At 35.5% G+C, this 26560-nt stretch overlaps 1 protein-coding gene across 4 annotated transcripts in view; it reads left to right on the top strand.

Moving 5' to 3' along the window:
• YTHDF3 (YTH N6-methyladenosine RNA binding protein F3) overlaps positions 1 to 25323 on the top strand; it is a 33559-nt gene extending 8236 nt beyond the window's left edge. For all 4 annotated transcript variants that reach the window (XM_082675045.1, XM_082675044.1, XM_082675046.1 and 1 more), the window contains 2 exons: positions 6891 to 8480; positions 22210 to 25323. In XM_082675045.1, the coding sequence (XP_082531171.1) occupies positions 6891 to 8480; positions 22210 to 22233 (1614 nt within the window). In that variant the 3' untranslated portion in view covers positions 22234 to 25323. The remainder of the gene's footprint in view (positions 1 to 6890; positions 8481 to 22209) is intronic.
• The last annotated feature ends 1237 nt before the right edge of the window (positions 25324 to 26560 follow it).

Here is a 26560-nt window from a genome sequence, read left to right as displayed (position 1 = left end):
ACAGGGGCTTAGAAGATTGGTTTTTTGGCATTCCACAGAGATGCTTCAGGTCTGCCTAGGGGAGACCTGGGGAGGGTAATCTGGATCCTACCCGTGCAGCAGCCAGAGCTGTGCTTTGCTTTTCATGTGTTTTTATATGTTGGAATTCTGCATAAGATTTCACATAAAGTGTTGGAAAGTCATTATTTTTTAAGACTATAAGGGCATTTACCTTAGTGAACCCAGTTTTTAAATTGAATCATAAAAGTTTCCTTATGTTGGGGCAAAAACATCTATAAAAGGTTTGTTTTAATGTGATGTTTAAATGGAAGGTCTTATACTTTATATTAATTAAATCACTTACTGATGTTAGCATCAATGTAATGTGTTCTTTAAAGAGAAGTCTTAAAGTTTAATACCAGTACGCGGCTATATTTTACCTCCCTCTCCTTGCCAGTGCTGATGAATAGGTTTTCAGCAATTATCTTTCTGTAATAACTAAAAATAATTGTCTAACCAGGATACATATTTACCTTTTAAAGAATACTAACACTATAGAATATTGAAAACTGGGTTTATTGGAGAGCAGAATTGAAAATTATCTGAAATCTTAAAGGTAAGCTGTACAGAATTTAAATTTATCGTAGTTACTTAGCTAAAATAGAAAAGTTTTTACAAATTGACCTTTTAAAGTACACTATTGAAAAGTGGATTTATTGATGAAATATCTAAAGTAATTATTTTCAGATGTAAAGTTATACAAGTATTTGTTGTACTGACCTAGCTGAAATAATTGGCTAATTAAAAAAAATTTTCAACTAAATATACAGGATGTCTTTAAAATTAAATCCCTTCTTCTGATTTTAATATTATAAATAATAAAAATGATATTCTTTAGTCTAGAAAAGTTTTTAATGTTTGTTTTATATGCTTAGATCTAAATCAGATCAAACCCAGGGATGCTTTAAAAACAGGTTGTTGGCCTTTTACTTCTGTGGCAGCATATTCTATTTTCTCATGCTCAAGTTCTCAGGGAATAATTTTCATAGTAATTTTAAAAGTAAACGTATGTCCTTCAGGACTTAAAATTAGTTCTCTGTAGTTCCTCGGAATAATCTGACGATTAAGTTGATTAAAAATTCAGGTTTAATTGTTACTGTTCAAGATGCTGTGTAATTTGTGCATATACATTTGAAGAATAAATTGAAAAAAATGAAGTTTGAATTGGTCTGCCTGTATATATGGGGAAATAAATTCCTAGCCATGCTTATCAGAGAAGAGGTATAGAGAACTAAGACAGTAACAGATTTTTTCTGTCCGTGTTATTACTGCCCTTAGGTAAGGTTTTCATTATCTCTGCTGTTGGAATGATTTCTTAACTGGTAATTCCATATTGCCACTCAGCAGTCCTCTTAAAGTCCAAGTCTGTTGCCGTCGTCATGTTAAAGACTTACCAAAGCTTCACCACAGTGGATATATTCACTATATGAGAGCCCTTAAAAGGGCTCCACTTCCCTCCCTGCCTCATCTTTGGTCAACTTTATCCATGTAACTTATTTAGGGAATAGGACTTCTTATTTTCTGAAAATATAAGTATTTTCTGAATATTTTCTTTCATGATCTCAAGCTTTCCATTTATATATATGATGTACACACACAGACTCTCATGTTTGTCACTTCATGAAGTCTTTTGATTTTCCAGTTACTTGCCCCCTCCTCTTTGTACTAGAGTTTTTGTTTTGCTTTCTTCTTATTTCTGTAACAATACCTATCAAATTGCAGGGTAAATATGTCACTTCCCTACTAGACCTGTGAAGCGTTCCAGGTCAGAGACCATGTCCTTTATCTTTATTTTCTAGGTTATCCAATGTACTCAAGGATTCTAGGTTGATTCTAGGTAGACTGGCACTGTATCTGGCATGTAGTAGGCATTCATTAAGCATTTATTGAATAAGTAGATTAGGTTAACTGCTAGAATTAGGGAATGAAGAAGTATGCTTGATGAAATATTCAGATTAATTGAGTATAATGTATGATACATTTTTTCTTATGACATCTATGTGATTAAATATGCGTGTATTTTACTTTTTGAGAAGTACAATATTTTTAAAATAACAGAAGAAAATGTACATAAACATTAAAAGTATATTAAATTTCACTTAACTTTTTGTTAATCTAGTAGTTAGTTCTGGGGTTTGAAGTACCTCAGGTTCTTAATGGAAAACAGTTTCCGTTTTTCTATGCAGATGTGCTGTTTTTGGTGAATAATACCTTAACCGTTTTTTATTGAACTTCTAGGACATTGTACAATGTTCTTTCTTGGAAGTTTGGATATTTATGAAGTAAAAATAGGTATTAAGTTACTATAACTGAAAGACTCAGTTATAATTGAGTTGTATTAAAGTGTCCTCAGGTCAGAACAGTAATCATGAATTTTTTCTTAGTATTGTTCAAGTTTTCTTTGAGATAATAGAAAAACAATTGACCTGACTCACAAGGCTAAGAAATGATAATTATAAATGATTTTGAAATTCAAAGGAAGAGTTTTTCATCTTTTCTATATTTTAGTTTTCAAATTAAAACAAGATTAACTCCTGTACTTCAGTATAGCACTTTGCAGTTAACAACTAGATTTTTAAAGATATGTAATTGATTAGAGCATTTTACCGACGAAGAAGCAGGGTTAGAGAAATTAAATGATCTGATGATCACTGACATAGAAACTGCAAAAGTAGGGAATAACTACTGTTGATTGAATATTTAGTGTGTCCTAGGTACATTATCTTTATTTCTTTTTAATATTCGAGAAAACTCAAGTTTTAAGTAACTTGATACTGGCTTCACACAGCTGATAAGTACTGGGTTGGGATTAGAATTTAGTTACCTCGTGGTTCACATCCATCTTCAGGTTGCGTTTCTAAGTTTATGCTCTAGGTAAAGGGTTTGTGGATCTGTTACTTTACAAGTATGTTTCATTATATCCATTGATTATTATATATCATTTTTTATGTGTACATATTGTTATTTTCCCCTTTTCAATTAGTCTTTTGAGGAAGTGCCAAACATTTCATATCACTTTCTTAAAGGTTATATATCTTTACACAACAAAGTAAAATTTCACTATTACTGACCAATTTCAGAATTATGAATAAACTATTTTAAAGTGATTATTTGGACATAAACTGTTAAATTGATTGTACCTCGTTGTACCAGGTTTGAAGTAAAAGGTGAAAGAAAGTTTTGAGTTTCTGTTTTCCATCATCAGTAGGTGGAAATTTTGTTCCCCTTCATTCCACTTAGCTAGCAATTAAAAATGTATCTTACATTTAGTAAAACGTTTAAAAATATTTCCAATTATAATTGAAGCTCTGCTAATACAAAATGTGTTGACCATATCTTACTTTTAAACGTTAGTAGTTTCCTACAGCTTTGTTCTTACTAGAACCCAAACCAAAACCCTTGCCTTTTGGAAGGAGACTGCTTAAGTTACTTTCGTAAAGCTGAGGAAAAAACATCTCATTCAGCTAAAACTACTGAAAGAATTAGGAAATAAATAGCATTGTTTGATAAACAGGAGAAAGCAGGCCATTTATCCAATGTACTCAAGGATTCTAGGTTATCCACTGTACTCAAGGATTCTAGGTTGGTAGCATAGAAACACTGTGGATGGCTCTGTAGTCAGGTAGGGACAGCAGTTGCATCTCTGCTCATTAGCTTGAGCTGACTGTTTGACAAGGCCCTTGTGATTAATGGAGCACATTTTAAAGTAATTTAAACTTACCATTTTGATAAAATTAGTAGTTTAGGGGTGAAGTAGTAAAACCCATGATTTAAAAAATAATTGAAAAGATATTTAATAAAAGGCCCCACAACAAAAGAGTGTGGACCTGCTCCAGCCCCAGAAGTGGCAGAATTGGTGAAAATTTGTTACCCATTTAATCTAATAATATAGCTTGGGGGGGCTTTTTTTTTAAATAGGAATCAGTATATATTAGATAATGTATTAAAACGGGGTTGACAGACTGACCCAGGGACCAAAACTTGTTTTCTTTGAGGAAACCCTTGAGCTAGCAGCTTTCTAAAGGGTTGTTAAAAGAAGATGAATATGGGACTGCAACCAGATGCCGTATTGGGCTTTTGCAGAGCTTAAAATATTTGCCTTTTGGCTCTTTAGTTTGCTGATTCCTGAGTCATGTGATGGATATAGACAAATTAGGAACCTGATGTGTAACTGTTGCGCAAAATTCAGCATTTGTGAGGGTGAAGTAAGAATATTCAACATAAGTTACGAGTATAATTTTGCAAACACTTTATCATGATGAATGAACTTAAAAATTTTCCACCTTGTCTGTTTTTCCACTCCCACATCCAGGTAAAGACTTACTAAGTCCAGATTTCAACGCCAACATTCTAAATTAAAACTTTGAAACTGAAAGTGATTACCTCCATATTCAACTCAGCTTCCTTATTCTTCCCTCATGTGGAATATATTCACTTCCCTGTGCAATGTGTCTTTAACTGTAGGTTTTCTTTTAGAATGAATATTTTATATCAGTATTTTTCACAATGTACGCATTCAGTAAGTGTTTGGTTAAAAAAGTAATAAAGGGAAACCTTTAATAACTCCAAAAAAACTTAAAAGTTAAAAAAATCTTGATTGTGTATGTTCATTAATATTGGCTAAATTTTGGGGCTTTCTCAACAGTGACTTCAGTATGAAGTACTATGAATACTTTTACTTTCAATAAATAATTTGGTGATTGAATTATAAACAGGTGTGTGTGTGTATATCCATGGCTGCTGAAGCTTACTCATTATTAATTTCTTCAAGAATTTTTTTTTTTCTTCGAAAACCACTGTTGGTGACTTTGAGCTTCCCTCAGGCTTCATTTCCTTCATACTAATATTGTGAGCATTCTTTGAATATATTTTCAAATATGGTTAACAATTATCCAATATAGTTAAAGAATATGTTCAACTAAATTAGTAAATGGTTGACACATATATTTCCAGTTTTGAATACAGTGGAATATACTTAATATCAAATGTGTTTAAAGTCTTTTTTCTTTAAATAATGCTGACATAGTTGTTTTTTGTTTTTAAGTTCAGGTTTTACTGAAAACACTCAGTAAATCTATGTCTTAATTATTAACTTAAATGCAGCCTTTATTTGATTCTCTTGTCATTTTTATTTAATTATATGAGAGTCATTTCAAAAGGCAAAATATGAAATTAGCTTTTTATGGACAGTGGACAGTTTTAATAGTTGTAAGGTATGTCACAAGTAACTTAATAGTAATAGTAAAGCATTTTAGTTTTCAATAATAGGTCTTTAAAAAATAAAATGAACTCCAGGTAGTATCTATGATGTAATTGTCACATATTTATATTGATATACTTTCTTGAGTGGGAAAGCAGTGGCAGAATAATCCCAAGAGAGTAACAGCCAAAAAAAACCAGAATGGATTTGCTCCATTTTGCACTTTGCTCCATTGCATTCTCCACTTTGCTCCAGGGAACTTAGAATGTCTATGTAAATAAAGTGAATAATCAGCCTTCAAAATGGTATTGACCCTTGGGAGGGGAATACAAATTGTCTTGACTAGATATTAGCTTAGTTTTTTCATCTTGCTTAATTTTACAAATTCTGAAGCTCTGTCCAAGGCTTTAAAAATCACACCTAAATCATAGAGTGAAAATCTATTACAGTTGTCCCTTGGTGTCCCTAGGGGATTGGTTTCAGGACCCCAGCTGATACCAAAATCCACAGATGCTCAAGTCCCATATATAAAATGGCGTAGTATTTGCATATAACATGCACATCCCCTGTATACTTCAGATCACCTCTAGATTACTTATAATACCAAGTACAATGTAAGTGCTATGTAAGTAGTTGCCCGTGTGGCATATTCAAGTTTTGCTTTTTGGAACTTTATGGAAATCTTTTTCCTGAATATTTTCGCTCCATGGATGCAGAACCTGTGGATTGGAGGGCTGGCTGTATCAGACATATTTTTGGCATAAGAAACGTACTTTCAAAAGAAATCTGTAGAATATTTTATTTTTTACGTTGGCTAGTAACAAATTTGACTGAGTTTTTTCTTTAATAAGCTTTGATTTTTGGCAAATCACTAAATGGATGATTAATTTTATTCAAAATAAAGGTCAATTTAATTACAGTAATTCTGGAAAAAATGATAGGAACTTAACTATTTCTAAATTAAAATTCTGATTAGGAAGGTGATAAATTTGTTACGTAAAATTTAGAAAATAGGCACCTGTAACCAACCATTAAGAAACCATTAGGATTTTGTTTTCTTTTTCAAAATGAGCAAGGCAAAACAAAAATATGGATCATGCTCTAAGTATAATCTTGAATCTTTTTTTGTTTTTCCTCTCAGAGTGTGAACATTTCTCTATTCTAGTTTTTCTTTATGAAAGTACAAAATTTAATTGCTGAACTGGATTCCATCATAGAGATAAACTGTAATTCCTCTATTATTGGGCATAGTTTCCATGTTTGTTTAATCCTTGCACATAAATTTTTTGTTCATCAGTTGCTAAAAATAAAGCTAACAATCAGTGTCTCTGCAAACTTTATAAATCAGTTTTGTAGAAATTAGAGTATTTTTAAATCGTGCACAGAGGATCTGGCTCTTAAACAAAAATAATCCCCACCATATCCCCCCACCCACCTACCCCCGCAAAAAAATACCCTGTAATTTCATTACAGATAAAATAAAAAGTCATCAGTAAAGTTTTTCCTTGATAAAACGATCTGAAATTTTAACTTTATCTGGAACAAGTGCATCTGTTTTCCATTTATTTAAAACTATTTGATTTTACTCTTTCAGATGTTTCTCTGCCCCCTAATCTTATTTCTGTCCTGATTGTGGTCTTTTGTTTTCCAGAATAACAGCTATCCACCAATGTCAGATCCATACATGCCTAGTTACTATGCTCCATCCATTGGATTTCCATATTCTCTTGGGGAAGCAGCATGGTCCACAGCTGGAGACCAACCTATGCCATATCTGACAACCTATGGACAAATGAGTAATGGAGAACATCATTATATACCAGATGGTGTGTTTAGTCAACCTGGGGCATTAGGAAATACCCCTCCATTTCTTGGTCAACATGGATTTAACTTTTTTCCTGGTAATGCTGATTTCTCTACATGGGGGACAAGTGGATCTCAGGGACAATCAACACAAAGTTCTGCTTATAGTAGCAGTTACGGCTATCCACCTAGTTCTCTTGGGAGAGCTATTACTGATGGACAGGCTGGATTTGGCAATGATACTTTGAGTAAGGTGCCTGGCATTAGCAGTATTGAGCAAGGCATGACTGGACTGAAAATTGGTGGTGACCTGACAGCCGCAGTGACAAAAACTGTAGGAACAGCTTTGAGCAGCAGTGGTATGACTAGCATTGCAGCCAATAGTGTGCCGCCCGTTAGCAGTGCAGCGCCTAAGCCAACTTCCTGGGCTGCCATTGCCAGAAAACCTGCCAAACCTCAACCGAAACTCAAACCCAAGGGCAGCGTGGGAATCGGGGGCTCCGCCGTGCCACCACCTCCTATAAAACACAACATGAATATTGGAACTTGGGATGAAAAGGGGTCAGTGGTAAAGGCTCCAGCAGCCCAACCAGTTCTGCCTCCTCAGACTCTAGTCCAGCAGCCTCAGCCGTTAATTCAGCCGCCACCATTGGTGCAAGGCCAGCTGCCCCCGCCGCAGCCGCAGCCGCAGCCGGGAGCGCAGCCGCAGGCCCAGCCTCACCAAGCACAGCCGCAGCCGCAGCCGCAGCCACTGCAGAATCGCTGGCTCGCTCCTCGGAACAGGGGGGCGGGCTTCCACCAGAACAGTGGAGGGGGAGGTGAAAACTTTGGTTTAGGTGTTGTTCCTGCCAGTGCTTCACCTTCAAGTGTAGAAGTGCATCCAGTGCTGGAAAAGCTAAAGGCCATAAACAACTACAATCCCAAAGACTTTGACTGGAACCTGAAGAACGGACGGGTGTTTATAATTAAAAGCTATTCTGAGGATGACATTCACCGTTCCATTAAGTACTCTATCTGGTGTAGTACTGAGCATGGTAATAAGCGTTTGGATGCCGCTTACCGTTCCCTGAATGGGAAGGGCCCACTCTATTTGCTCTTCAGCGTGAATGGCAGTGGACATTTTTGTGGAGTGGCTGAGATGAAGTCTGTTGTGGACTATAACGCGTATGCCGGTGTCTGGTCTCAGGATAAGTGGAAGGGCAAATTTGAAGTTAAATGGATCTTTGTCAAAGATGTTCCCAATAACCAGTTACGGCATATTCGCTTAGAAAATAATGACAACAAACCAGTTACCAATTCAAGGGACACCCAAGAGGTACCCCTAGAAAAAGCTAAGCAAGTGCTTAAAATAATTGCTACTTTCAAGCACACCACCTCAATCTTTGATGACTTTGCACATTATGAAAAGCGTCAAGAAGAGGAGGAAGCCATGCGTAGGGTAAGAGTACAGTGATTTTTGTGTGTAGGGTCTTTTTATTGGGGTGGTGTGTATGGATTGTAATCTTTAATGCCTTTTAATATTACATTCTGAGTTTAAGAACTTTACTCTGAAGGCAACCAGCCACTTAGCTTAAGAAACAGAACTCTGCAGACCCCCGTGAAGGCCTCGGATGCCTTTCCAAGGGTAACCCTTACTCTGAATTTGCTTCCTGCGTGTTCATACTCCTCAGGTGATAAAGGTCTTTATTCTTTATCAGAGCCCTGAGTTGTGCATTTGTAATTAAGCAGACTTAAGAACTGGCTAGGGATTCTAGTCGCTAATCTTAAACTTTAATTTTACGGGAAAATGTATTTGGAGTTTGAGACAAACAGCTTTTAAAGTACTACATATTTTGTATTTATGATAAATAGATATTTTCCCCCAAGATTCCTGAGGCTTGTTCATAACTTGTACACTTAAAGCACTTGTACAAAATATAGTAAGGATTTGACTTTATAGGAAGGCAGCTTAGAATTGAGAAGTGGACTTAAACTCTGCAGAATTTGATTTCTAATTCTGTTATTTGCCCACTGTAAGACTCTTAAGGGAGATGTATCCTGAAGTTACACACTGTTTATTACTTGCGTCAGGTTGGCCGGGATTTGATCACAGAGCCCATAGAGCAGGACAGGCTGAGGAATATTTTCTGTTCCAAGCTACAAAAGTAAATTGCAGAGTCCTATTTATAGTAGGGAAAGAGAATGGATGGAATAGGCAACTAGCAGATTTTTCCATAGACAATACATTTAAATTTCAAATGAAGCAGGGCTTAAGTTAGAATCTTCTCCAGTAAATTATGTTGGTTACTATGGAAAGCTTCTATGTAGAAATTAAGATAAAGCACGAACTTCAACTTTATCTGTATGTAAAACATCAGTGATTCGTTTCTGTTTGTGTGTGCCTGAGTATCCTGTGGCTTTTTAGTCTGTACAGAAGAGGGAATTGTTCAAATAACAATCCTCACCGCTGAATAATGTTGAAATAATGATCCTGCCAAACCTTATGGCATATAAATATCAATTAGGGTGCTCCCTGAAAATGTAGCTTCTTGAGACCCACTCAAGGAAAATCTGATATATTTGATAAGGGACCTCGTATTGTTACAGGCACCTCAGGTGATTCTGGTGCTAGTGACTGCTGCCCTGAATTGTTAGAAATTTTGCTTTGGAATAATACATATGACTCTTAAAGGCCCTGCTCAACCTTTCCAGTGAATTGCTGAATATAATTGAGTTTTCTCCAGGTTAAATGTGGGAAGTGAGGGAAAAAGGAGGATCAAGAGTAGCTTCTGAGTTTTTGAGCTCAGCAGTTGAGTAGATTGTCCCACTGTAAGTGCCTTTACAAATAGTGAATCAGGAGAAATGATTCAACTTTTCTTTTCTTCCATCACCCAGGACAGGTCACCTTGTACGTCTTCCCACACTTCTCCTCTACCCAGTCTGAAAATTTATCTTAGTTTTATTTTTTTTATTATATAATTGTCTCAGGAATTATTTATGTTTTATAATCATATATACCAACAATGATTTAAACTTTATTTTTTTATTTATTTTTTGTGGTACGTGGGCCTCTCTGGTTGCGGAGCACAGGCTCCGGACGTGCAGGCTCAGCGGCCATGGCTCACGGGCCCAGCTGCTCTGCAGCATGTGGGATCTTCCCGGACCAGGACACGAACCCGTGTCGGCAGGAGGACTCTCAACCACTGCACCACCAGGGAAGCCCTAAACTTTATATTTTTAAACTTAAAAATTTTACATTTAAATTGTTTCATGGCTTACTGCCAGTCTTTTTATAATGTGTCTGAACCCACCTTTGACATTTTAATTTGGAGCCTAGCTTGTTTTACCCACCTTTGACATTTTAATTTGGAGCCTAGCTTGTTTTATTACCATCATCTTTTTTTTTTTTTTAGGAAGAGTAATTTGATGTAATATATTTATTAAGCGCTTCTAAATCCCGAAAATGCCTTTCTTTGGCCATGATATGTGAACAACAGTTTTATTGGATATAGAAATCTTGGGTCACAGTCTTTTCATTCAGGCTTTGTTTTATAGTTTTCTATTTATAGTCTATTATTTATAGTTTTATATTATGGAGAAGTCTGGGGCCAGCCTAAATTTTCTTTCTTTGGAAATAACTATTTCTGTCTGTGTGCACAAAATTTATTCTTGCTATGTGAACATGTATATGGAATGTGCACAGTATGGGTCTCTTACAGTTTTCCTTATTCCTTCATCTGTAGGCCAAATTTGTTTCTTTTTCTTTTTCCTAGTAATGTCAAAAAATATATTGAATCTTTGTCCTTGAATGCCATTGGTTCTTATCTTCATTATTTTTCTTTGCGTTTGGAGAGTTTCTCAAAATTGAATTTCCATGTCATTGATTTGATTTACTTTGTGTTGGTTCAGTGATTTGTGAGGTTTTGTATTTTTCAATGACTGTTAGTTTGCTTACATTACCACGTCTAGTTCTCCCTTCACACCTGTTGTTTTTTTACCTGAATCCCTTGTTCCAGAGTCCACTTTGATTTTTTTTTTTCCCCCCTTCTTGGCCATTCTTATCTTGATTTTATTGAGCACAAAGATGACTGTTGAAAGCTTATTTCTGCTTCCTGTAATTATCATTTTTAAATTCCTTCGTCTTATATATCTTTAATTTTTTTTAATTAACACACAGTAAAATTGTAAATTACCTTTTGCTGCCTCTTTCTAGTCAAGTGCTCCCCTCCACTAGTAAGTAATTCACTGATCTGTTCTCTCTCTCTATAAGGCGTTTTCCATAATTTTACATGAATGAAATTACAATGTGTAATATTTTAACACTGGAGTCTTGTACTCAGCACGATGTCCTTGCAGTTTATGTTGCTTTGTGTATCAGTTCTTTGTTCCTTTTAATTCTGTCTTTCCATTGTATGGATTTACCAGTTTGTTAACCATTCATTCTTCGAAGGACATCTGGTTGCTTTCAGATTTGAAGAATGTAAATAAAGCTCCTATAAATATTTGTGTATATATCCTTAAAAAATTTTTTTTAAATCATACGGTGAAAGTCACTTTTTTGGGCTGTACAGTTTTATGAATTGTAACACATTTGTAGATTTGTGTAACCACCACTATCAGGGTACAGTATTCCCCCCAAACTATCTTTTCTTTCCCCTTTGTATTTTATCTTTCCCCAGTGTCTATCTGAACTCATTATAGTTTTGTTAGTATCCTTTTTTTCTGAAAAAATATTTTAAGACTCTTTGCTTTTTTTTTTTTTCTGTCATCATTAAACCAGGCAGAGAATCATCCGGATCAGGTATTTGCCCCCAGATAGGTTTGTTTTTGTGTGTGTGTGCTTTAATGCTTGGTGTTAGTTGCATATTCTCTTTCCATTGCAAACGTGGAGATGGGAGAGCCATGATGTATGTTGACTTTACCAGTTAAGTGATTCATCAACCTGTGAAGAGTAAGAAGGGAGAGCCAGTGCAATGGACATGCTAGTAGTTGAAATTTGACTTTCCTTTGAGTTTGAAACCACCATGTCAGGAAACCTTTTCCCCTGCTTATTAACTGTTTGGCATGTGGGATATCAAGTGTTCTTGCCGTTTTCTTTCTGGAGCTGTTAAAGTCCTTGTCCAGGCAGAAATTGTAGATACTCATTTGTAGATTTCCTCTTAGGTACGCTTGTGTTTGCACTTTGGCTTTCCAGCAAAACTACTTTCAAATACTCTTGGCATCCCAGTGATGAAGGATGTGCCTCCTGTCTATTCTAGGTCCTCCTTGGCTCCATCAAAAAGGACAAATTAGTGGTGTTTTGCTAGGATTTCCTTCACTGGTTATGCCTTTTTTTCTTTTTTAAGTAAAAGGAGTTGCAAGTTATTATTTATGTTCTCTTTTAATGTGACCCCATCTGTCTTGTGTTCAGCTGAAATTCCTCAAAGCTTCTGATATGTCGAGGTCACATTTTCCCAGGTGCACATCCTTCAGAGACCTTGGGTAAAGTAGGGGTTCTTAAGCAAGACAAAAAATGGCACTACTTATAAAAGAAAAGATTGATAAAAATTTGCCTAGATTAAAATCTGTTCATCAAAAGATGCTTTAAAGAAAGTAAAAAGACATGTTAGGAACTGGGAGGAATTTGAACATAACTGACCAGAGACAGTTGTCGAGAGCATTTAAAGAACTCCTGTGAATCAGTTTAAGAAAAAAATAATCCACTACAAAGATGGGCAAAAGATATGGATAATCCTTTCATGAGAGAGGAAATAAATGTGGGTAATAAGTGTAAAAAGATATTCAGTCTTAATAATAATTCAGGAAATGCAGATCAAGACTATAATGAGAAAATATTTTATATCCACTCATTTGGCAAAATTAAGAAATTTGATAATAGCAAGTATTGGAGAGACTGTATAACAACAAAAGGTCTTATACAGTTGCAGGTGGGAGCATTGAATTGATATAGCCATGTGGGTGGGTAGTTCTGCATTTTCTTACAAAGCTGAATGTTTCAGTACCTGGTAATTCAGCAGTTGTCCTCCAGGATATATATCTATACCTAAGAGAAACTTCGCGCATACCCCAGAATACATATAAGAATGTTCTTAGGTGTACAGTTGACACTAGTAAATAACAGGGAACAACTCAAATGCAATCAGCAGGAAAAATGCTTGCTTTATGGCTTTTTTGAGCAATTTGAGAGTACGTTTCATACGTCATGGCTCTTTACCCCAAAAAAGTATCGTATATATTTCCTAAGAATGAGGATATTCTCTCATGTAACCGTGATATTCTGTCACTTGGTCCAGAGTGTCCTTTAAGCCTTTTTTTTTTTTAAATCTTTTTTTGTAGTATAAGATCCAGGCTAAGATTAGAATAACCAAAACAGTTTTGAATAAGAACTATTTTAGAAGGCTTATACTAACCTGACTTCAAATCTTTGCCTTCCCCAAGTGTGGAAAAATTTTTTTGTATACTTTTTAATAGAAGTTTTGTAGTTTAAAATTTTACATTTAGTTTTGTGGTTACTGTAGCTTTCTTTCATTTCTCTTCTTACTGTTTCATTTTTCTCTTTAAGTTCTTCAGCCTATTTGTGATAGCAGAAAAGAAGTTTAAAAAAAAACGAATTCCATCTTGTCATTGCTGGGTCTTTTTCATTGACTGTTTTCTTGTCCCTTTTCTGGTTATTTTAGCAGAGGAGGAATTCCCCAGCTTGCTTTGCCAGTACAGCAGCCTATGGAGGAGCTGACCAAACATACCCTGTCTGTTCATATAAAACTTGGAAAGTCAGATTCTCTATCTTAGACTGAGGGGTAGTCGTGAAACTTAAAACTGCAGGAAAAATCCATGCCAGTTATTGCAGTGTTTGTATAGTTCTTCATTCTTAGATTTGAACACATAACTTTGATATATTTGATTAAAATCAAGCTTGATGAAAAAACCAAGACAAATCCTCTAAAAGAAATAGGTATTCAGAGAGCAGAAGGTAATTTATACAACAAGATTTGATTTGTCAGGGTTCACATGGAAAAAGAAAAGAAAACCAGAAAATGTTCTTGGAAATGAGAAACAGGATTGTCAGCAGTTTTTAAAAATGTTTCTTTTTAAGCAAGTGGATTAATAAAATGTTAATGTTTTAGATCCAGTTAATCATCTGGAATTTCAAATCAGAAATTTCCAAATGTGGAATAATAGAGATGAAAAATATAAGGTGTGAAAGATGTGGTGGAAAGGAGGTCCACTATATCTAAAGGAGTCTTTAAAAAGAGTACAGGAAGAAACAGTTGGAGGGAAGAACGACTAAAGAAAAATTTCCAGAGCCAAAAGATACATGTTTTCAGAATGATGGGCTCACTGAGTAACCAGCAGGATTATTTAAAATTGTAAAAGATAAAAAAGATAAGATAAAGAGAAAAGCTTTCGGAGCAAAAGGCCTGTAAGAAAGCTACACAGGAAGGAGAGTCGGACTGTTACCAGAATTCTGTCATCTACAACTCTGGACACACATAAAATCATATTTTGTAGTATAGGGGAATGGGGCATAGAATTATGTTCTTAAAGATGAGTGTCGAATAATATCTGTGAGGGAGGAGTGCAAAATAAAGATTTCAGGTGTACAAGAGCTTAGCTACATACCCTTCATAAGAAACTTGAAGAGGTATTTCAGCAGAATGAAAAAGGAATTTAAGAAGGATAACACCTGGTAGCTGGTTATACTAGAACCATCAATAGGGACTCCGTATGCATTTTGAGTCAGAAGGTTCTCATTGTATACAGTGGACCTCAGGGCTGTAAGCCTCCGTCTGTTAAATGGCATTGTGGTCTTAGACAAACGACAGGAGCCCTCAGTTGGGAAGCACTGACCTTGGAGATGCTCTTTGAGAGTAGGACTTGCTTTGTTCTTTGCTGAATCCTTAGCACCTAATGCTTGGCGCATAGTGGGTGAAGTCATAAGGACAGTCACCAGAACTAAAGATAGAGTGAGTTCTATTGTAGGGACGGGGAAGAGGAGAATATAACGTTCACTGTGATAAATTGCTCGTCATATACAATGGGAATTGATAGTGTCCGAATTGACAAGTCAAGAAATGTATATATTAGCATGCCACTTAAAGTCAGTAGTGGTAACCTATCAGAGGAAGTTGAAATAGAAAAGACTAGAGGGGGATAGGGGAGCTTTACTTTTTTACTTTAACTTGCAATTGTATGTATTACTTCTAACGATAAAGCTAGTTTGATTGGAAAATAAAGAAAACAAAAAACTGCTAATGTTTTGAGTATATTATGTCCAGTATAAATTCGAGTAGTCTACATAGCCATAGAGTCTACTTTTGACTATTTAGATAACGTTTTACTGAAATTTTACCTTTGTTATACTGAATGTGCATCATTTAGCTTCTACTATATTCTTTCATTCTTATAAATCCTTATTTATCAGTAAACAGTCTGAGGTGAGATTTTTAGTTTAATAGCTTTTAAAATTCCATATAGGAAAAATTAGTCTTTTCAGGTACCTGTAACTTTGAGATGAACTTAAGGCATAACTGTAATAAAATCCTTATTAGTTTTAATTTCCAGAACCGTCAGTGTATTTTAATCATTTATGCTATTTTGTGTCGTTGAGCCTTTCCAAAGAGTAAAGTTTAGTCCCTGATATAATTTTTTTCACAATTGGAATAATTTTGATTCTGAGATGAGATGATGTTTAGGTCTGTCTCAAAGTAATCAAGTTTGTGCTAATATACAAGAAATTACTTCAGTTGTAGTTATTTTAGTAGTAGTTACTGTTGTTAGCAGTAAGCATTTTCCTGACAGTTCTGTACTTCTTTTTTCTCAAGTGGAACATTTAGTTTAATGCTTTCCCGTTAATCAGATTGCAGTTCTTAGGATCAAGAATGGTTGAAGTCTCTGATGACCTTTCAGTAAACTCTTCTACAATTGTAGTTGTCTATTTGTGAGTTGATTATGATGAACAGAAACAAATTCAGTGTATAAAATCTTGCCTTTCCTTTCATCTTCACTGTAAAATTTAAAGAATATTTCTCTGGAAAACAGTTTTTGGCCCAGGATGTATCACACGTGACAGAATAAACTTACATTACGTATTTAAGTGAGTAATTCTATGATAAGACATTGAGTGATATTTGAATAATCAAGATGAATCTGTTTTTATTGTAGTAATACTCTGTTCTGAGCTTAGTAATAATTCTTTATAAGCCAGAATTGGGAAAAGAGGTACTTCAATTAGCATTTTATAACTGATTTTTTTCCCCCTCAGATTTATCTTGGCACCCTATAGGAGAGTTAATAGTGGCTATGTTAAGTTCCAATGTTGATAAAGAAATTTATGAGTTTTTAGGAGATGGATTATTGGATTAATCATAGATCTTTGGGAGAGATTTGTTTCACATGGATTATGGTGTGAACAGTCATCCTTAAATTGAGTGGTATCTCAGTTGTCTATTTTTCTTTAGCAACAAATGCATGATTACAGTCAGCCCTCCATATCCACAGATGTGAACCTGCAGATAATGGAACCCGTGGATACAGGGGGCCAGCTGTAAGGGCCTTGAGCATCCTCGGATTTTGATATCCACGGGGGCCCTGGAACCAGTTCCCTGCAGGATATAGAGAGAGAGAGAGAGAGAGAGAGAGAGAGAGAGAGAGAGAGAGAGAGAGAGAGAGAGAGAGAGAGAGAGAGAGAGAGAGAGTGTGTGTGTGTGTGTGTGTGTGTGTGTGTGTGTGTGTGTGTGTGTGTATATGTAGTATATATATAATATATATATATACACACACACCTAGGATGTAAAAAAGCTACAAGTGGACAGTTCCACTTGTGAACAACAATCTGGAGTATAATAATTTTATTACTTTCATTTTATCATAAAGAGTCCAAAATCTCACTCCAAAATACGGTTGCATATTGATTCGTTCGCTCGGCTTTAAGACCTTGTTACTGGGTTCCAGAGAAGTAGTGTCATCCCGCTCCTCCCACACTCCACGGACAATTCTAGCCTATGTCTTGTGTTCTAGTCAACCTTTATCACCATATATTTAGAGCCTGCGTGTTCTTTTCTTAACTGTTCCCTTATTCATTCAACAGATAAATATTAAAGGTTACCAGTAAGCCACTTAAGATAAATAGCTCTTACTCTTTTTAAAATTTATTTATTTTATTTATTTATTTTTGGCTGCGTTGGGTCTTCGTTGCTGCACGCGGGCTTTCTCTAGTTGTGGCGAATGGGGGCTACTCTTCGTTACGGTGTGTGGGCTTCTTATTGCGGTGGCTTCTCGTGGAGCACGGGCTCTAGGCGCATGGGCTTCAGTAGTTGTGGTGCAAGGCCTCAGTAGTTGTGGTGCAAGGCCTCAGTAGTTGTGGCGCACGGGCTTAGTTGCTCCGTGGCACGTGGGGATCTTCCCAGACCAGGGCTCGAACCCATGTCCCCTGCATTGGCAGGCGGATTCTTAACCTCTGTACCACCAGGGAAGCCCCAATAACCCTTTCTTTGTAGAACTCAGAGGTCTTGGAGAGACAGACATAATTTCTCTCAGTAAAATTTTGTAGTTTTCACTGTTGAAAACCACATGGCTCTTACTGAATTTGTTTCTAAGTATTTTATATAATTTTTACTGCTATTGTGAATGTAATTTGTATTTTCAGTCTTCCCAGTTGTTTGCTACAATTTTATATCAATAGAAATGTCCTATATTGTGTGACCTTGCTAAATTCACTTATTAGTTCTAGTAGTTCTAATAGAACATCCTTAGGATTTTCTGCCTAACAGATCATATCATCTGCAAATAGAGACCGTTTTACTTCTTTTTGATCTTTATGCTTTTTTTCTTGTAATTTTATTACTTGTATTACTTAAACATAAAATTAAGTGAAAACTCTAAAACCAAAATAAAACTGCACATAAACAAAAAATTTAGTGTGATGAGTGATGTTATTTTGCCGAAACTAAATCACAGCTCAAAGCATGAATTAGTCTTAAGTTTTAGAACCCTGTTTTTACTCTCATTTGGACCACCTAAACTAACACATGTTATGACTGTCCTCCACCATTTTCACTATTTGACCACCTTCCTAACTCTTCCATTTTATAGTACACTTTGAGGTTATTTGATCTTTGGTACAGATGCATAGTTTTTATATTATTAGACTGCATCTGTTCTTTTCTTAAACTTGACACACAATAAAGCATCAAATGCAAATGTGGGCACTGGAATCTTTGTAAAGTAGTTCTTTACTATAGTGTGGTCATGCAGAAGGATCAAGAATGTTAGAGTCTTCCTTCTCCCTCTTTGTAGAGGGCACCACTGTCCGCCCTTCCAGTTCAGGCCAACAATACTGGACTAATTCGCAATATTCCTCTTTCACACTCCATATCTAACCAATCTATCAGTAAGTCTTGTTGGCTCTGCTTTCAGAATAGATCCAGAATCTAAACACTTTCCACTAGCTCTCCATCCTCCATTATTATTATTATTGTACTGGATGATGATTGTGCTAGCCTCCTTACTGGCCTTCCTGCTTCTACTTTTGCTCCTCTATACACTCCGTTACCATCAGAACAGCCCTTAAGAGGTCCTTCTGACAAGTGAGACTGGACTCAGTTTTCTCCTGCTTTTCTGAAGGTAGTATCAAAGTGTTGCCAACCTCAAGATACATCAGGAAATACTCCTTTTTCTAGTCTCTGGAACAGTTGGTATAAGTACAGAATTCTTGTGAAACCACATGAGCCTGGGAGTTTTTCTTTGGGGTAGATTTTTAATTGTTGGTTAAAGTTCTTTAGTTATTATAAGTCTTCAAGTTTTCTTTGTATTCTTGAATTTGTTTTGGTAAATTTTATTTTTAGGAAGTTGTTTTGTTTTAAGCTTTTTTTCGTATTGGCATTAATATTATTTTAATTTTTTTTAGCTGTGTGAGTCTTCACGATATTATTTATGCTTCATTTCTTTTTTTTAAATCAGTCTTTCCAGAGATTTTTCTATTGTCAGCCTCTTTTACCCCCCAAACACCAGTTTTTATTTTTGTTCTCTTAGGCTCTCTTTATCTTTGTTTTCTGTTTCATTATTTTCTCCTGCTGTCCTATTTGATTCATTTTACTTTGGGGGACTCAATGCTACTTACTTCCTAACATATTGAGTTGGATGATGAGCTCATTATTTTTCAGTTTTAAAAAAATGTTTTTTTAAATTCTATACATTAAATTTCTAATTTTATTTTTCAGGGCTTATTAGATTTAGTATATTTATATTGTACTGGTATAAAAAATTTTGAATTTTTGTTATGATTTTTTGGGAGACTTTTAGAAATGTGTTCTAGATTTTCCAAATGTGGTAAGATTTTGTTTGTTGTTACCTGTTTTGCTGTTAAAATTGATGTCAGAAAATATGCTATGTATGATACTGACTCTTTGGTATTTAGATTGGTTTTCTGGTCTGGCATATAGTTCCTTTCTGTGGTTGTTCATTGTGGACCCTGTAATGATTTGGCTCCGTTTTCTGTATGCTGTATATTCAGTCTTTATTTTCATTAACTTGTCTGCTTTATCAATTACTAAGAGAAATGTGTTAAATTCTCCTGCTATAATTAGGAACCTGTCAGGTTTTCTTTGTAATTCTGAAAACTTTTAATATATGTAAAGTTGTATTTTTAGTTTAATACTGTTACAGCTTTTTATAAAAAATGTTTCTTACTCAGTATGTAGTGGTTTTTGCCTCAGTGGTTTTTGCCTTAGAATCCACTTTATCTGATATTAATATAGTTGACTAAGTCTTCATTTGGCTTGTTTTATGTTTAGGGTAAATTTCTTGTAAATCATGTGTAACTAGATTTCTTTTTTTAATTTTGAGCTCTTTTGTGTTTTCGTTAATGAACCTCCATTTTTTGATTGCTTGATAAAAATGTATAAATAATATAAATGTGTATTTCTGCCATTTTATGTTTTGTGCTTTCTAATTCACCTAGATCTTTCAAGCTCCCCTCTCCCTCCTTTCCTGTCCTAGCACAGGAAAGGAGTTTTTAAAATTTTTCTCTTTTCCTGTCCACTGAGTTAGAAGTTATGCATTATGTACATAGATTTAATCTGTATATTTTATTGATTCAGTTAAAGGTGCCATAATTGATTACAGTTCAAAATGAAACAGCATCTCTAACTTCTATTTAAATAAAACATGGTCCTCATTCATATACCTAATCATCTCCCTCAGGTTAAACCTCTCTTTGTCTAGCTTATCCTTAAGTAGTATTGCCCTTTTTTTCTGTAGTTTTGGGGTTTTTCATGGAGTTGATGAATTTCTCTAGTTTTGATCAGTCATTTCATGGGGAGGAATAAGCAGTGAGCTGTTACCACTTTTTGCTTCATCTGTAATACAGTGTTTTATATCCAGCTAATTAAAGCAGGCTTCAACATTTCTCATACAAATCTGTTTCCTTCAGCTGAGAAATAAATTTCCTTTATGTTTAGGCTGGTTTTTTAAAAGCTTTAGGGCCTTTGTAAAATTAGACTACAGATTCCTGGTTCCAAATTCTTTTTTTGTCTTTTTTTTCCTTTGTTTATGTTGTTGGATTTTTGGTTTTGTTTATCCTTTGGAAACATGATTAATTAGCTGGCTCTGTGTCTGTTTTCATTTTTGTTTTTTTCTTTAGGAATATCTCACTGATGCTTATGGGTGTATGAAATAATTCATTTGTAGTTATCTTATAGTAGGGCATTTATTTGTTAGCTTTCTGTATTAAATACTGTTATTCTAGTCTAGGAATATATAAAGATGAAAAAGAAAGGACTTTAGTAACAAAGAACTTAAAGTTCTCTTTGGAATTTATTTTTATAAATTGATTGATAGATTGATTGCTGTGTTGGGTCTTTGTTGTGCGCCCGGGCTTTCTGTAGTTGCAGCGAGCGGGGGATACTCTTCATTGTGGTGGCTTCTCTTGTGTGGAGCACGGGCTCTAGGCGCGCAGGCTTCAGTAGTTGTGGCTCGAGAGCTCTACAGCGCAAGCTCAGTAGTTGTGGTGCACGGGCTTAGTTGCTCCACGGCATGTGGGATCTTCCTGGACCAGGGCTTGAACCCATGTCCCCTGCATTAGCAGGCGGGTTCTTAACAACTGTGCCACCAGGGAAGTGCCCTCTTTGGAATTTAAAATACAGTTTTCTGATGGTGTCACAGGGGATGGGACATTAATTTGACCATTGGCAAAGTATATACATATTTATTATGGAGCATGTGTTACTTATAGAAAAGTGGGAGTAGTGAAACCACAAATAGAGAGTCTTATAATGTGTTAGACACAGTGGCTTTCAGTGTGGTCCTTGGACCAGCAGTATTAGGATCACCTTGAACTCGTTAGAACTGCAGGCTCACAAGTTCAGCTTCAGACCTTTGCGGCCCAATAGTGAGTGTTTCCACAGCCATCCAGGTGATTCTGATGCTTGCTAAAGTATGAGAACCAGTGATGACACATTAAAGCAGATGGTGGCACAAACAAACTACGTAATGCATCCACTTGACAGGCATGCAGAGTGCTAGTCATCCTTTTTTTCAAGGATAAGTATTACATGTGGATAATTTGGTTAATAAACATCATGAAAACATCACTCAACTTATGTTCAAGGGGTTTCTGCTTTCTTAAAAGAAATTATAATAATAAGTATTATTAATATTTCTTCTTGTGAAAAATTATGCTGAATCTGAGAGTAGGATATGGAGGAAGCTTGTGATTCAGTGTTTTTTTTTTTTTGTTTTTTTTTTAAGTTAATACTGAAAGCTTAATTTAATGCAGTTTAATGCAACTCTTTTCCTTTCCTCCTAACCCTGCCTCGGCCAATAGTTTTCAAATTGCTTCAGAGGACTTCTGGTCTATTTTGATACCTCACCATCAAAAACTCACTGAAAGGGCTAGAAAGACATTATTGTAATAGTCTCACCTAAACAAAATTCTGTGGGAAAACAGAGCTGTGGTGAGGACCTATAATCTCCTGAACTAGGTCTTTGTGTTTGGACTTCTTTATTTTAAAATGGTTTGTGGTAACCACACTGAGGTGTGTATAGGTAATAGTAAATCGTTTTTAGCTAATTACTTGAAAATTAGTATTTGAAGAACTTCTTACGGAGATGGTTTACATTATAAATGCATATAGTTTAAATCATTAAATAATGATGGTGTTTTGTTAAAGGTCTTTGTGCTTTTCTTTCAGGAGAGAAATAGAAACAAACAATAACCATATGAAGATGTCCTGTTAGAATTATACAACACTAATGATGTAGACTCTGGAAATGCCTAATAAGTCAAAGAAGACGTTATTAAAGCTTTTTTCTGCTTAAGGTGACATCTTTGAACTCTAACACAGAACTGACTCTCCTTGTAATGGTTTTCATCAGCGCGTCTGCCCTTATACTCTCACCAAACACACTTGAGAACTGTAACTTCGTCAAGCACTTTCTGTCCTGAAGCTTTTACCAGTATCTGCTGTCTTTTGTAATTATGCATCCTAGCTAAGGCACAGAAGACTGAATGAATGCAAGGATTCATTAACTCTTTGAATTTGTTAAATACTAACAGTTAACCATTAGAAGTGGTTCAATGATGTAAGAGTCACACTGCTTCAACTTTTTCTTTGTTGTAGTTTTTAAATTGTCAATTTTTAGCTATTTGACAGATTAAAAGCAAAATAATCATGCCATATTTAGTCCTGGAGTTCAAGTCTAAATGTTTATGTGAAAATTATTGTAGTAAACTTTTAATATGGCAAAGCAACCTTATGCTCTATTTTAGCCAAATGAAACATAATCTGAGATTATATTAGAACATTTCCCTTGTCTTCAAACTGTTTGGTGTAACAGAATATTGATATGCAGCTTGGTGGATTTCACCAGTTAATGCACATTCTTCTCCCCTCCTTCCCCCAATAATATGTATACTGAAAAATGTGCATTTGTCTGAGGAATTATTTTGTTTGCTACCACTTAATGAATCTCAAAATTTTGAGTAATGTACCTCAGTCTAATCAGACTTTTTATGACCTTTATAACTACATTTAAAACCCTTAATTCCTATTTCTGGGTGTTTGCGAGCCTGATTGCTATCATGAAGTAAAAAATTTATTACTCTAGGTATTCACTAGCTAAATAAACATAGTTCTTGTTTAGCAAGCATATATTGTTCCTCAACTCCTTTCTCCAGCTTTTGCAGTGTCCTGGCATCCTTAAAATATTTGAAAATATGGCCTTGATCCATGGATTAAATCAGTATCTAAGTGAATGTGTTGATGTTTTATTGATCAGATCTATATAAATGGGAATACAGCATATATCTGGGTATTCTTATAGTTATCTTTTTAACATCTTATTTTTTTCGTTAATTACATATCAACATTAATTTTGTATCTTGAAACAAATTGATTTTGTATAATTATGTGTCAGACATCTGTATTAACTGATCTGATGGCACATGGTTATGAAATAATGTACTGCCCCTTATATTACTGTTCCAAAAGGAGAAAGCTATGTAGAAAGATATGTTAAGGATGAAAATAGCAATACAGTAGATTTGAGTACCTTGATGTTTTGCATTTACTCCACTTATGTTTACATCATGTTTAGAAATGTTTTCATTTACTATGGTCTTTGGTCACTTCGATTCAAAATTTAGTGACAGATATTTCTTTGAGGCTTTCATTTGTGTGATTTTTTTTTTTTGTACAATGTTTTCTTAAAATGTACAAATACTGTATTCAAGCGAAAACCAATACAGTATTTGTAGCTAAATTGTAGCTACTTCACAGTGCTTTGGTAGTCCCAGGATAGTTACCAGTGTTTACTGAAGGGAACATCAAAATGTTAATAGTATATTACAAAATAAAGACTTTCTTAAAGGAAAATTGCACCTATTTTACCTTTTTTAAGAGTAAGCCATGAAATCTTGTAGTAACATGTCTCGTAACTATTTGTAATGAAAATTGGCATTTGGGTATAGTCACCACAGCAGCGTTCTGCATCCCTAGGATTATACAGGTAGGACATGTCAGAGAGGGGACACTGTCACTCGGGAGGTCCTGTTAGAGAAAACTGTACAGGGGTGACCTTGTGGAAAGGATCTGAGTCTTCTCTCTGAGGTTCTCTTCTTCTTGGTGCTTTATTAGCAACTCTGAATATTTTTATAAAACTAGTTACATTATACACGGATTGAAACTTGTTTAATTTACATTAGGTTTCTGTGTAAGAGATGTCACGGAAACACTCAGCAAGCAGGCTGATTGCAATAGCAGACTCAGAAATGTCAAATGTAACTCAGCAGTCTACTCATGGTGAGGAGTACATCCCAGTGCCTTTAACCTGGATTTCTAATATTAAGTGAAATGGGTGCAGCATTCCTTTGGGGAAAAAACCAAGACAAAACAAAACTTTTCAATTGGTCAGTTTTTTTCCTCATTTAAATTTTCTTCCGAGTGCCTCTTCTCTCTCCCTCCTTGGTCTGTCAGTGTACAGCAAAATGTTTTTCCTCTAAGTGAGATGATCAGAAGTTGTCTCAGTAGCACAACTAATGGAAGGTTTCTTAGCTGTGGGGACCAAGAGGGAGAGAAACTGGGCTCTAGAGCAGGAGACTGATCCAGTGTTCTGAGTAATCACAAATTAAGACATTATTGGCCCAGTAACTTTCTTGCTTAATGTTTTTCCAAGATCTGGTTTGAATGTTTCTTAATTAAAGTTATCTTACGTGGGTGTTTTATTTTGAAAGGTATTATATAGTTTGTATATTTAACAGTAAGGGGGAAAATGTAACCAAAATTAGTATTCTTTCTCTATACATATTGGTACTTGAAGATTCCTTTCAGAAGAAACCCCAGCCTTTTCCTAAGTTCAATCCTCGTTTTAACTTAAGTGATCTTTCTAATTCAAAAGCTGTGTTCTTTTTGAATACCATGCATGGGGGTTAAGCTGATGTTAAAACAGTTTGCAATAAAAGAAGAATCAGCTTAAGTCATTTAATCATTTCAAGTGCATTCTGCATCCTATAAAAATAAGTTTGAGAACTTTAAGAGAATTGTGTTTCATTAAGTTTTGCATATCTTTTGTTATGCCATGTAAATTCCCTTCTTTTTCATATGATTAAAGAAAGGTTATGATAAAATGATTAGTTCATTTACATTCACTTGTAGCAGTTACATGAGAATTTAAATTTTGTCGTGTTTGGGTTTGTTCATTCCTGTGAATGATGGTACAGTTAGGTGAGATTTTCTGTTATGGTACCCAAACTCACCATTTGGTCCTCTTTAATCTTTGAGGGTTTCAATAAAAATTGTTCACTCATATCTGTGTTCTTTCCATTTTATCTTTATAAATACAGATTGCCTTCCAGAAAACGTAACATTCTTGTCAGCTCTGTTACGAATTTCCTGATTGACATACCTTTCAAGTACAAATAGATTATGTCATTCGATTTAGTTGGCCATTTGAAATTAAGTGGGGAAATTAAAGAGAGGAAGGATCACAGTTTATCCTAATCTTTATCCACTCCAGTGAGCTTACTGAATTACATGCTCTTAACGCTAAACTTAGAGCAAAAGAGAAAGAGGCTTACTTAATAGGAGGAAGTCTTGGCACCAGCTGTCTCATAACCCTAATCCCCCATTCTTGGTACCAAGGAATGCTTTTTAATAGTGTGGACGTTGTCCTTTGGGCTGGATAGAGCTTGTGGAGATGGGATCGTGGTGACTCTGAATGGTGCGTTGATAATCATTGCTGGGCTCTCTAAGGCACTCGTTCAGATGGGGGAAACCAGAGTTTTAGTTTTGTGCTGCATACCACACTGTTAGCCTGCGATCAGGGCACAGTTTTACAGGCACCCCAGGTGTCCCACATTGCAGCATCATCTCCTAAAGAGGGTTTGCATCTCTTCAGCGTACTTATATTTGAGGCTACTCATTTTTAGTTGGGACCCTAATTCTTACTGGCTTTGCTTTATCTTGCTTAGTGACATTAGATTTAGTAATTGTAGTCTAGGAACTAAAATATTGCAGTTAGAAGTTAACTGAGCAATTCAAGGTCATTTGCTTTCTAATCACAGAACAGTTGATCCGTGAACAACACAGGTTTGCACTACATGGGTCCACTTGTACACAGACTTTTTCCAGTTGTAAATACAGTACTGCACAATCTGAGGCTGACTGAATCTGTGGATGCAGAGGAACCTCGGATATGGAGGGACCGTGTGTGAGTAGGGCCGACTTTAAGTTGTATGTCGTGGAGGGTCAGCACCCCTAAACCCCTGTGTTTTTCAAGGGTCAGCTGTACTTGTCATTGCGTAATCGTGATGTGTATTCTTTCCTCATTTCTCTTGGTGCAGTGATAGTGAGGGGCAGAACTCCCCTGTAGATCACCCACAGGTAGTAGCGGCAGTTTAAATACAGTTTGTTTATAAATTGTGCACTAAGTTCAGAATTTTTCTACTCCATATTTTGAGTTACTTGTATGTATAACATTGGAGCTAAATGTAAATGAAAACTGTCTTTATAAAAGTCAGTGTACAAGGAAGATGTGAGTGCAGAG

The sequence above is a fragment of the Grampus griseus genome (assembly GCF_964374135.1).
Source record: "Grampus griseus genome assembly, chromosome: 17".
In the NCBI taxonomy this organism is placed as follows: domain Eukaryota; kingdom Metazoa; phylum Chordata; class Mammalia; order Artiodactyla; family Delphinidae; genus Grampus; species Grampus griseus.
This window is presented reverse-complemented; position numbering and strand designations above follow the sequence as displayed.